At 35.2% G+C, this 12,792-nt stretch overlaps 1 protein-coding gene across 4 annotated transcripts in view; it reads left to right on the top strand.

Moving 5' to 3' along the window:
• LOC116845215 (glucose-6-phosphate 1-dehydrogenase) overlaps positions 1-12,445 on the top strand; it is an 18,501-nt gene extending 6,056 nt beyond the window's left edge. Inside the window, exons 1-9 of one of the 4 annotated variants that reach the window (XM_032817632.1) lie at positions 3,033-3,583; positions 7,740-8,067; positions 8,589-8,911; positions 9,726-9,850; positions 10,356-10,720; positions 10,808-11,406; positions 11,483-11,688; positions 11,804-11,964; positions 12,049-12,445. In XM_032817632.1, the coding sequence (XP_032673523.1) occupies positions 9,782-9,850; positions 10,356-10,720; positions 10,808-11,406; positions 11,483-11,688; positions 11,804-11,964; positions 12,049-12,139 (1,491 nt within the window). In that variant the 5' untranslated portion in view covers positions 3,033-3,583; positions 7,740-8,067; positions 8,589-8,911; positions 9,726-9,781 and the 3' untranslated portion in view covers positions 12,140-12,445. Of the gene's footprint in view, positions 1-3,031; positions 3,584-7,739; positions 8,068-8,588; positions 8,912-9,725; positions 9,851-10,355; positions 10,721-10,807; positions 11,407-11,482; positions 11,689-11,803; positions 11,965-12,048 lie in introns of those variants that run through there. The other 3 variants (XM_032817629.1, XM_032817631.1, XM_032817633.1) reach the window with 3 other exon arrangements.
• The last annotated feature ends 347 nt before the right edge of the window (positions 12,446-12,792 follow it).

Raw genomic sequence — 12,792 nt, 5'->3', positions numbered from 1 at the left:
CCTCGAATGTCGCTCAGTCGTGTGGTCGTTACGACAGTCGGTTTACTTAACCTTTGTGGAGCCTAGAGTTTTTGTTAGAGCCGTTATTCTAATTATTCCAATTATATACCAATTATTCGATCATCATTATTTCGTTATTATCCACTCACGAATATTATCACACGATTATCAACAGATATTATTATCACTACTATTTAATATTCGAGTATATTATTACTTCATTATTCAGTTCTTATTTAATTTATTCGATTATTATTTAATTATTGCTATTACGTATAGGAAAGCAACTCGGGCGTGCTTATACGACAATTTCTTTACCTTGTCTTTAATCAGTTATTATCGCTGTTGCCCAATTATTGTTTTTATTGTTATTATCGATTATTCGATTATTGTTATTCCGTTATCATCTACTCGCGGATATTATCACACGATTATCGAACATATATTATTATCATTACTATTTAATATTCGAATATTATTACTTCCTTATTCAATTATTATTTAATTATTACTATTACACGTAGGAAAGCAACTCGGGTGCCGTTACGATTTCCTTACCTCGAAGAAGACGAGGTAAAGAAATTGTCGTAACGGCACGCCCGAGTTGTTTTCCTATGTGTAATAGCAATAATTAAATAATAACCGAATAAATTAAATAAGATCTGAATAACGAAGTAATATACTCAAATATTAAATGGTAGTGATAATAATGTCTGTTCGATAATCGTGTGATAATATTCGTGAGTGGATAATAACGAAATAATGATCGAATAATCGGTAATAACAATATCTGTATAACAACAAATCTGTATTCTAACAAAAATCTAGGCTCCACAAAGGTTAAGTAAACCGATCGTCGTAACAGCCGCTGGGGTCGTTGACTGAGAGACGTTTGGGAAGGGGGGAGGGCGTGGTCAGGCGCGCGTCACGCCATAACGCTATCAGCCGCCGAGGTAAGCACATCGCAGGAGCTGCGATGTTATTTTCTAAATTATTTCGCGATTTTTAATACCGCATTTTGACTTCGCCACAATTAAGGCGATAATTAACATGGACCGGATTTCGTTTTCTTCATAAGCGATTTGCGTCGCGCATGTATCAAAGCGATGCACTACACCTCGATTGGACCGTTGTTGAATTCGTCGCACATACTCGTTGTTTATCCGAAAGGCCGACATTTCCTCGAAGACGCAGTTTGCGATTTCATACGCAATTCGCAACTCGAAGTGTATCCTCCAAGAGAGACGGGATTTTTCGTGAAATCTCCGTTAGATTACCGCGGTTGGGAGTGAATTACAGGCGACGTGGGACGCGAGGACCGTTGCAGTGTCAGATGCAGCGACAGGTTGTTGGCTGGTAGACCCTGGACATCATGGGACGATGCGCAACGGTAAGCGCTCAATTTAGACGCTCATATCAAGCGACACGGTAGTGTCGCGAAGCCAAGTGCAAGTGTGAAGCATTGGCGGCCTACCGTGTATTATATCATTCATATAATTACGCGACGGCTTTAGTTGAATGTAGACTTTCGTTTCAGCTATAACGGTTGAATTGACGAAGTTCTGGAAGGACTTAGTCGATTCTTTGGGTTTACATTATATCATAAAACTGCTTTTATTTTTGCTCTATGTGCTCCAGAAGCTGAGCTATCTTAGCTCAAAGTTTGAAATTGTAAATTTACGCGTGAGAAACGTCTCCTCACCACAGAAATTCTCCATCACATATCTTCTCCGTTAGAGGGCGGGGTGGCGAGAGTGTTGCGATTACCGATTTACCGACTTGTAACTGTCATCGCGGCAGAGTCGAGTGACAGTTCGTGCGTACGAGAATGGGGTTATAACGAGGTTATATTTTTAATGTATATAATAGTTTTAAAAGTTGCGAAGTGTGTTCGTCGTGATAATTTTGAAGAAAAATTATAGAATTAACAAGGATATCAGATAAGTATCGGCGAATATATAAAAATAAAAATATATAACGGTGTAAAACTTGAATACCTTGTATCGTTTTTAGTTTTTATAGCTAAATTAAATAATAAGAAGATAAAAGAGGAAGGAAAAGGAGAAGAAAAGAAAGAGAGAAAGGAGAGAATATGCGAGGAGAAATGAAGAGGAAACAGAAAAGTGAAGATAAATGATAAGACGGTAAAAAATCACAAGAGAGCGAGATAGAAAGACAAGATGAATATATGAGTAAGAAAGTGAATAAATAAAAAGATAAATAATAAATCTATCCATTCCTATAGTATCCTTTTCTTTTATTTTCAGTACCCATACAGCACATAATATCATTTGTACATACTATTTTCACAGAAATCTGTGGTTCTGACTGACGTCAGAAAGGAGAAAACTTCAGAAACACTTAATGAATTTGTTGTGTTAATTGAAAAACTGGAACAAACATAGTGTATTAGTAACGCTACATTGTGTGTGTGTGTGTGTGTGTGTGTATGTGTGTGTGTTGATGTAACATTACATTTTAAAGTTGGTATTTAATGAATATTCTTTTAGTAAATATTAACTATCAGTAACATAATATCAATGTTATAATTTCCTATCATTTTCTTTTATACTCGATTTCTCTTATTTTATTATACATCCATCCATTTTCACAATATTTTACTGCATTTATTATTGCAAATCTTTTTTTACTTTCAAAGATTAACCTTTTTTTCACTTTTACTCTTAAAGCTTAGCCTCAGAACAGCGTAGACTGTTTGAAGCCCATGCGTGAACGTGTCAGAAAAGGATAGGTTGCAGAAAGAGATAGGAAATATATATCTTTCTCTCTCGAAGAATTTTGTCAGAATTCCTCTGATGGCCAGACTCTTATTATAGGGTCTCTAATCGCTTGTAAATGAGGTCGCCGTCTTTTACTACATGATTGAGGTTGCGCGACGAAGTACGACTGAACGCTAGTAGATGGCAGCACCTTACGGTGAGCTGTTCCACTTAATGCTTTCCGCGCGACGTACAATTACAATACATTACGACAAATCTCATTACATTCAAGTGTATTTTGCAGAATACGCATAAAGTAGTTTTCAGAATATGGAGTAAATTTTTTCTTTCGAGGATTTGGATTTAATACAATTTTCTTGTCTTTTTCTCTCGACAAAGAGCAAACGCGCATATTCATACAGTGTAGTCAAGTGTAGAAAAACAGGTTTTATGTAGAGAGGGGAAAATTGTCTAAATCGTGTCAAACAACAAACTATCTTTTAGTACTCGCTGTCGGTTACTCTCGCGTCGATAAATAATTACAGGACAAACCGTGCCCAAATAAATCGCAAATTGCGACGTGGAGGGAAGTGGATGGCCATTTTTGCTTATAGAGGTATCAAGAGATTGTCGGGAGGATATAGAGAGGGGACTCTTTAATAGTACGGGCAAATGCTTCACGTTTAGTGCAGCGCGATATATTATTCCGCGCGCTTAACCTCAAATTTGTGCGTGACAGTCTGTTTTGGCGGCAAGGTCGTTCGTTCGAGAACGGTGGAAACGTGACGAACTTTCGCGAACAGCTAGAAGTCAGAAGAACATTCGCGTGTAAGAAGGAACAACGATGGCGGGACACAGAAGAAGTGAGTTTATTTAAAAAATTCTATCATGGAATCGAGCGAATTTCTTCTCTCGATACCATCGACACGGTGAAATGCGTTCTACGCGATTATTGCATCTTCATAGCTAAGAATAAACATGGAAGTCTGTACTCGTAGTTTGCACCCAACGCTATAAATATGCTTATCTATTTTTATTTTTTACGAAGAATGTTCACAATGTTACAGTACTGGCTTAAGAACTGAACGATCATTTCTATCGCCAAGTGTGTGATATAAACACGAACCACGCTGCTTATTGTTGTCTCTATGCCAAAAGTCAAATTTGTCGAATTTATGATTATTTTAGTGATGAATTTGTTTTTCGCGGTTAACGTGACCTTTTGATAAATTTCGTAATTATGAATTTTGCTCATTTTTTGTGGTGCACTAACCTTTTCAGTATACGGTATCCGGTTTATAACGCAGCGTGACTGGTATAAATAATAATGACTCAACAGCTTGGCTGTTTTCTATGTTACGCGGTCATATAATTCCACCGAGTTTCCTCAAATCCGCGCTGTTTGACGTTAACGAACGTTAATCCGGACAATGTACTCGACACTCACTGAAAGTCGAAATTAACGTCGCATTGTACGGCTGATATATAAGACGGGTTTACGTGACAATGCAGTAATTATCATAGTAATGTGATAAAATTTCTGGTGCTATTCGTGTCCGTCGAATGCTCGATAAATGAAACGCGTTTAAAGCTCACAGTCCAATAAACATGAACGTCCGAAAAATGATGCGTGTAAAATTATTTTTTATCAAAATGTTTGACATGAAATGAAAGCGTGTGTGTGTGTGTGTGTGTGTGTGTGTGTGTGTGTGTGTGTGTGTATAAAAGAGAAATATGTATCCGTATAAATATAGATAATCGATTTTATATAAAATAAACATATATGAATAATATATATAACAAATCAGGGACTTTGTAACAGCTTGGCGTCGTACATTCCGTTGATTGTTCCACCTAGACGATGCGATCTCAACGCGATTTGCGGATTTTGTGAAAATACAGATGATTTCAAGAACAAAAACTCACATCTGTATGACAAATAAAACGAAATAAACGGAGTCGCGTGTTCACGCGATTAAAATGTGATTAGTCGCGCGATCATCGCTCGTCACAAAGCAGTGTTTTATGCGGATACTCGATGATAAAGTCATACGATCTATTTTTTATTTTACTATTTTCTTTTCTTGTGCGATTTCGCGTATCGAGCAGGAGTTTTATTAACATGGAAAAAATTATATTTGCGCGATAAATGAATGCTTCTTATCGCGGAGTACACATAGGATAGTACACTTAAGCAGAATTTGCGACAGGTTCACTTGACATTTTTCTCGGATAATTTTAACAATAAATCGCTCGAAGGACAGGAACGGAGGAGCGCCGGGAATTGAGAATGGCGAAAGTATTGTACGACGAAGAATCGCCCTTGTGTTACTGCGCCGAACCGAAATGCAACGTCGCGAAATTGGGGAAACGTAACGATGTAATCTTATGTACAAAGTGTTTCGCAGTTGCCGGTGATTCATTCTAGGCCGGTTGAAAAAGTAGGTCCGCGTCATTAATTTAATGCCGGAGGCATGTTGCACAAAACAATATTGCACAAGCCCAATTACGTCTCTAATCCGTCCATCAATTGTGTCAATTGTTTCGTGTAAGTGCTTATTGTCGATGTCAGTATGCCAGAAAGAATGCCACATTTATTTTGAAAATATAATAATTTCAGATAATTAAAAAGTGTCCGTTATTCTCTAAATATATTATTGGATATTATATTTAATTTGTACTTATAAATTGTGATGTGCTTCTTTCTCTTTGCTTGCACGAAGTGTTTTTATCACTTATGACAATAAAATACAACTACAGAGAGAGAGAGAGAGAGAGAGAGAGAGAGAGAGAGAGAGCTGAAAAGAATGTTTTGAATACGTCATTTTCAGTTTGAAATTCAGTTTGAACCGATTTTTATCAATTTTTTTTCTTTATGAAGATAAAAATATCTCTCATATAATTGACCATTTTGATTGAGCTTTGTCAGCACTGTAAAATAAATTAAAGTCGTGGCGACAAAATTGTGACTGTCATTCTGGCTATCGGATTGTCATCGTCAAACTTCGATCGAATGGAGTCAATGTTCTTATCTTTCTTTAACTTTACACGATCTGACCCGCATTTGTATACTGTTAAAACGTTTACGAAGAAACATCATTAAGCATCTATTAGCATTGTAATTTAACTTTGATATGTATTATACATTCATACGCTCCTCCGTTTTCCGTGACGATTTTGTGAACGGAGACATCATATAATGTTGGAAAAATACTTGACTCATATGATTGATTTTCAATTGCTTGGAAATCAGACGAAAACTTGGTTGCAAAAACGGAAAAATTTTTGTAAGAAATTTATATTCAGCCGATTGTTCTTGCTTATTTCAAATGAGTTTTCTTTAATGTAGTCCAATATTTAAGGAACGTTTTTGCTCGCGATAACAGAGATATCGTTTGTAAATCATTAGTCTTCGTTTGATCCCTGTTTAGTTAAATAAATTCAGGTTTTTTTATATATCATGTATCAACCATTATTTTGGATAACTTGAGACTTGAAACTTTTGGACTTATTGTCATCGCGATTAATTCTATGGTGGATAAATTTAAACGACGTTCAAATTTTATTTGCTGTATTACATGATATTTAACGGTCTGAAATAAAATACGGAAATGAAATAAGAAAGAAAAATGGCACACATGCGTACACACACATGCGTACACACACACACACACACACACACACACATATTCTCTATGAAAATTTAGATGTCGATCAAAGAATTAGTTCGACAAATTCCATTGATATGGAGATCATTACTTCAAGAATATGCCATAAAATTAGTTGAAAGTATGCCTCTCAGATGCCAGGCAATTATTAATAATGAAGGCGACTGGACAAGTTATTAATAATAAAACATCACAGTTCTAATCAAGTAGTATATGTATATTTTGTTCCAAATCATTTCAATAAATTATTTATCAAGTTTTGCTGTACACGCTCTTATCAAATAGACTGTACATCTATGGTCCCCTTCCAATATAAGATTAGGAACCATGAGATTATTAATTATTATGTAATATTTAATTTAAAAAATGTATTTATTAATAAAAACATGAAAGATCATCAGAGTTATTTCATTTATTGTTTGAGCTACAACAAATCATGTATAGATTATAAAAGTTGCAATAGTATGTTTGGAGGACAATATAAGTGTAAAACATGATATCTTTCATGTTTTTATTAATAAATAAATTTTATTATATATATATTTATATATATATATATATATATTTTATTATATATTTTATTATATATATATATATATATATATATATATATATATATATATATATATATATATATATATATATAAAGAAGAATTTGGTTTGTGTAGCTGAATTTCCGTTGCTCTTCGGGACTGATAAGTGAACAAAAGTTTACTTGAAAGAACAGAAAGACCCTTGAATGTTGGAGGTTTCTATTCAGGAAAATAAAAGATTTCTATTCAGTCAATCTTTTACTCAGGTATTTCGACCTCTGGCGCAAAACAATGTTTAGACGAATATTTCTGAATGTGGCAACAGAAACGAGAAAACATTCTTGTTTTACTCGTCATCCAGTTTTTGTCTAGTTTAATTATTATTCTGTTAAACGAACCGAGATTTTCTTCTCCATGCAAGTAAGAAACATGGTATTGTGTCCCTAGAGGAATAGGTACTCATGAGAAAAGAATACCATACAAAGAAAAAGAAGAAAAGAAATCTTACATAAATCGATCTACGTCCACTTTACACATCCGATCGTGTCATTCCAGACGTCCTCGACCGTCGCATCTTCGTGTAATGTGTCGTTACATAATATCGCGTGATCGTTATTCTACGACGCGTTCTGTGATATGCGTATGATTAACGGACAGGTATTTCGTTGATGTCCGTTAGCACGATTTCACCGATCGTCAGTATCATCTTTTTTTTTCTTTCAATCTTCAATGCTTCGGATATATGTACGCGTCCGGCAAAAATAATTGGCGTTAATTTAGGAAGTCGTACAAAAATTTACGCATGAAAAATTTTGCAGGCGCACCAAAATGTTTTTAGAGAAGGAAAAGAAGAATACGTGTTAACATCATGCTATAGTTAAAAAAAACGATCGACTGATTATCTTGCTTATCTAAGATCGTTCGCGATTACCTAGCAAGTTTACTCGAAGCATTTTTCCGAAGGATACAGAGAGGCACACGGTAGGTTGTCTCGACGCTCAGTCGACGTTTCGCAGTTGAAGTGACTGGATTGTCGGGAAAGATCAGCGAGGAACGATCTTTACAATTTGTCGATTTCGCGGCCAATTTAGTATCTTTTTAATTTTACAATCTGCAAAACCATGGGAACTGTGAAAAACTTCTTGAGTAAGTGCAAACAAGCAATCACGTTTACCTTTTGTACTAAAACATGATTGAAAACTGGTAGTTTCGAAGTATTAGTTGAGTGAAAAGATTTTTTATATAATATCATATAGAGAAACAAATGTACTATTACTTATTTACTATTTACTTATTCACTATTTGTGAATAAGTCGACAAATTTTTAGAAAGCCTGCATTGCAAAATTATATATTTTTTCTTGAATTATCTTCGATTTCTTCGACCACGACAAAGTCGCGCATGCCATGGCCCGCGTCATGATTCTGAGTTCTCTTTTAACGATAAATGAGTCTCTAAAAAAGGCTTAGGAGCTACCTGATTGGTTGAGAAGCTATATTTAAGGCACTTTTATCGATAAAAGAGAGTTCAGAATATAGGCCTATAACTATTAAAATAAACAACTAAGAAACTACCTTTAGCTGTGAAATTTCGCAGTTATATTTTCTTAAGATATCACAATATACGTAATTCGCCATTAATTAATTTATTTTTTTTTATTCATTTAGTTGTTAAGATAAATCTACTGTGTATAAGAAATATGGAAACAAGGAAGAAAATCTAAATTGCAATAGGCTATCTTCAAGAATTTTACAGATATACACATAAGAACAATAATTGTCCATTACTGTTAATAAGAGTAATAATCTAAAATTTGAGGTGTATCGTTTCTATGATACACTTAAAATTTTCTCGTGAATATTCTCATCTTATTTTATGACAGAGAACTATTTTTGCGAATCGCAAAAATGTTACTGTATCAAATGGTACATTTGGAGCTAAACACGAACTTTCTAAATTTTTGCTTTGAATTGTAGTCGATCTTTCACAGGTGAGTCAAAATAAAAGTTAAAATTAGAAAATAGAAATTGCAATATTGCACACGATTATATCTAATATCGAACATGCGATAAGAACAAAGCCGAAATAATTGAATTAATAATTGAATACATTTCAATATGTAGTCGACTGTACAATCAAAATGTTTACAAGTGAATATGCAGGACATATCGTTCAGTGCTTTAACTACACACTGACCTTTATGAATACTTGAGTTTACTACGACATAAGTAAAGCGATAGTGTCACCTTAGTGACGCTAATTTTATGTAAATTATGCACGCATTTATTACAATAATGTATATTTAAAGACAGCACGTGAAAATATAAATCTAAATCAAAAGAAAATATTATAAGATATATTAATTATCGCGAAGTTATTATGAAAATATTCTATGAAATATATCGATATATATTACTCGATATATGTGATATCTAAAATAAATTTTGTGATATCTAAAATAAATTTTGTAACGTTATGTGCCGCTCACCTTGTCTGCACATGTCGAAGGAAAAAATTTATTTTTAAAATGAGTTTTTTATTTTATTCAATACTGAATATATTATGATTTATTCACATAGTTTCAATATACATATTCGCTGAGTCACTACTTTCAAAAAGTATTCGAAATGCAAAGCAGATAATGCAATTTTTTGGTAAAAACATAAGTTTACATAAATTAAATTCACGATATTTCGATAGGGCGTGTATTATGTAAGTTTCGGGAAATAGCACAGAGTGTACACTGTAAAATGTAATGTATTCATGCACGATTACATCAGTATGTAAAGTTAACAATTCCGTAGAGACATCGACGGAGGAGAGCCTACAGTACATCAGGCAATCTCTGAAATCAGACGAGATGGATCATTTGGAAGGAACTCATTTCGACAGACATATTCCGCATGTATTCGTTATTCTCGGAGCATCTGTAAGTTTGTATCTGTAACTTTTAAAGAGCAATCTAGAATATACCCGAGCAGCACAAAGCATTGGGTCAATGTAGTATAATGGTCAATATAGAATCCTCCTACAGCAGCCAATTGTTGGCCAACTAATATGTGCTGCTAAAGTACGGAAAAAAGTCTCAGTTCGTGTAACTATGGTAATGTAATGTAATGTAATGATGACTAAACGAGAATCCGATGATGGTAAAACACGATATTTCTGTTATCATGACAAAATATTCGTTTGCACAGAAAATCAGTTGCACGAACTTATTGAATTTTTTCCATTACAAAAGCGAGTTACGACGTGACAAACTGCAAATTCGAGAGCGAATAATCGATTGTAAAATTTGTTTGCACACATTTATCGAGATAAATTTCGTAAATTTTTTTCAGCAATCGATGAATTAACATTGACGCTTATTCTTATGTATTAAATTCCATTTGTATCGTTTTAATCTAAGTACTAATGAGACACATGTTGAAAAGGGTGATCTCGCCAAGAAGAAGATCTATCCGATCCTCTGGTGCCTCTTCCGGGATAATCTCCTGCCGAAACCCACCGTATTTTTTGGATATGCCAGGTCCCCATTGACGGTGCAACAATTGCGCGCGCAATGTGATTCGTACATGAACGTGAAGTCGGACGAGGTGGAGAAGAACGAACAGTTTTGGAAGTTGAATCATTATGTCTCGGGCATGTACGACTCGCACAACGACTTTGTGAATCTGAATAACAAATTAAACAAATATGAACAGGGAGACGTCGCACACAGGATCTTTTACTTGGCACTACCACCGACTGTATTCCAGACCGCTACGGTACACATAAAAAGCCACTGTATGGGAGAGAAGTAAGCAGTCACGAATTTATTATTCAGATATACATATTTTAACATATTATTAGCAGAAACTTCAAACTAAAATCCACGAACTTTCAGAGGATGGACGAGGATCATCATCGAGAAGCCGTTTGGTTTCGATATGGCTTCGTCGAAAATGCTCTCCGATCATTTGGCGTTGTTGTTCAGCGAGGAGCAGATCTATCGTATCGATCATTATCTTGGCAAGGAAATGGTGCAGAATCTGATGACTCTGAGATTTGGCAACAGGGTGTTCAATCCAACGTGGAACAGAGACAACATAGCGTCAGTGCAGATCACTTTCAAAGAGCCATTTGGTACTGAGGGTAGAGGCGGTTATTTCGACGAGTTCGGCATCATCCGCGATGTGATGCAGAATCACTTGCTGCAGATATTGTCTCTGGTAGCTATGGAGAAGCCCGTTTCTTGCCATCCGGACGACATCAGGAACGAGAAGGTGAAAGTTTTGCGATGTATCAAAGAACTAGAGCTTGAGCAAGTGGTTCTTGGTCAGTATGTCGGCGACTCTGAAGCAGAGGATCCGAGTGCGCGTTTGGGCTACTTGGACGATCCCACGGTACCGTCCGACTCAAACACACCGACATTCGCTTCCGCGGTATTGAAGATAAACAATGAAAGGTGGGACGGAGTACCATTCATTCTCAGGTGCGGGAAAGGTGAGTGTACTTGAGAAGATTCTTTCCTCGGAAAACGAAAGATTGTTTTTTCTAATGGTGGCGCGGTGTGTCGTAGCTCTGAACGAGCGAAAGGCCGAAGTTAGAGTCCAATATCAAGATGTACCTGGTGATATCTTCGACGGGAAAGCGAAACGGAACGAGTTGGTGATAAGGGTGCAGCCTGGAGAAGCGTTGTATATCAAAATGATGACGAAATCGCCCGGCATCACGTTCGACATGGAGGAAACTGAACTGGATTTTACTTATAACAATAGATATAAGGTGATCAACTACATAGGGATCAAAGAATTTGTCGTTAAAATTGGAAGCTCTATTTGGTAATGTAATAGAGCGCGAGTTGCATCGAAAAGAAAACTGAAAAACGCGTCTTTCACAGGGCTTAAAATTACCGGACGCATACGAGAGATTAATCCTGGATGTTTTCTGTGGATCGCAAATGCATTTCGTACGAAGCGATGAACTAAACGAAGCGTGGCGTATATTTACGCCGTTATTGCACCGAATTGACCGAGAAAAAATCCGGCCGATTCTTTACAAGTAATATAGTGAAACGAAATATACACACACAAATATTTTTTAAATGATTGTTGTAAAATATTTGATATTCGTTGAATATTTCAGATACGGATCTCGAGGGCCGAAAGAAGCCGATGACATGGCAAAGAAAAATAATTTCGCTTATTATGGTTCGTACAAATGGGTAAAACCGTGACACCTGCATCAACTACTGTGAAAAGATATTTATATCACACGAAATGTAAATCCTGACACAATTTTATGGCTCAACCAACATAAAACTTGTAATCGTCACATTCCGTAATTTTGATGCAGTTTTATATTTCTACAATTTTATATATATTTTTACATACAAATCTATCTTTTTATCTGATCTATAATCGTTTATATTCTGCATTTTTATTGTGATCTCCGTGCAGAAAGATCTAGACGAATTGTATCGATGTTATCTTCGAGAGATTATTTTAGCAAAGAAATAAATATCGCATTTTCTATTTATGTAGATCAGTTTTATTAAATCTTAATAATTTAAACATGATGCCAATCACGTACTCTGTACAGGGGGATCTTTAATAACATAAATTATATAATACTAGAATTTTTGAGATTATCCAATTACAGTGACTATAAATAAGAGAAAGTTGAATTACCATATATATAAGTGTACGTGTGTGTATGTAAGTGTATTGTGTATGTGTATATCTACTGTGAAAAATCCTTATTTTACGTGTATCAGGTAAGCAATAGCCAATCATCCTGCATTTTACACTAGATTTCACGATTCCCTAAAATCCTGCTATTCTTCAGCTCTCCTTTATATATATATATATATATATATATATATATATA

The sequence above is a fragment of the Odontomachus brunneus genome, unplaced genomic scaffold, assembly GCF_010583005.1.
Source record: "Odontomachus brunneus isolate Ranch 3 - 2012 unplaced genomic scaffold, Obru_v1 Obru_scaffold_050, whole genome shotgun sequence".
NCBI classification, from domain to species: domain Eukaryota; kingdom Metazoa; phylum Arthropoda; class Insecta; order Hymenoptera; family Formicidae; genus Odontomachus; species Odontomachus brunneus.
This window is presented reverse-complemented; position numbering and strand designations above follow the sequence as displayed.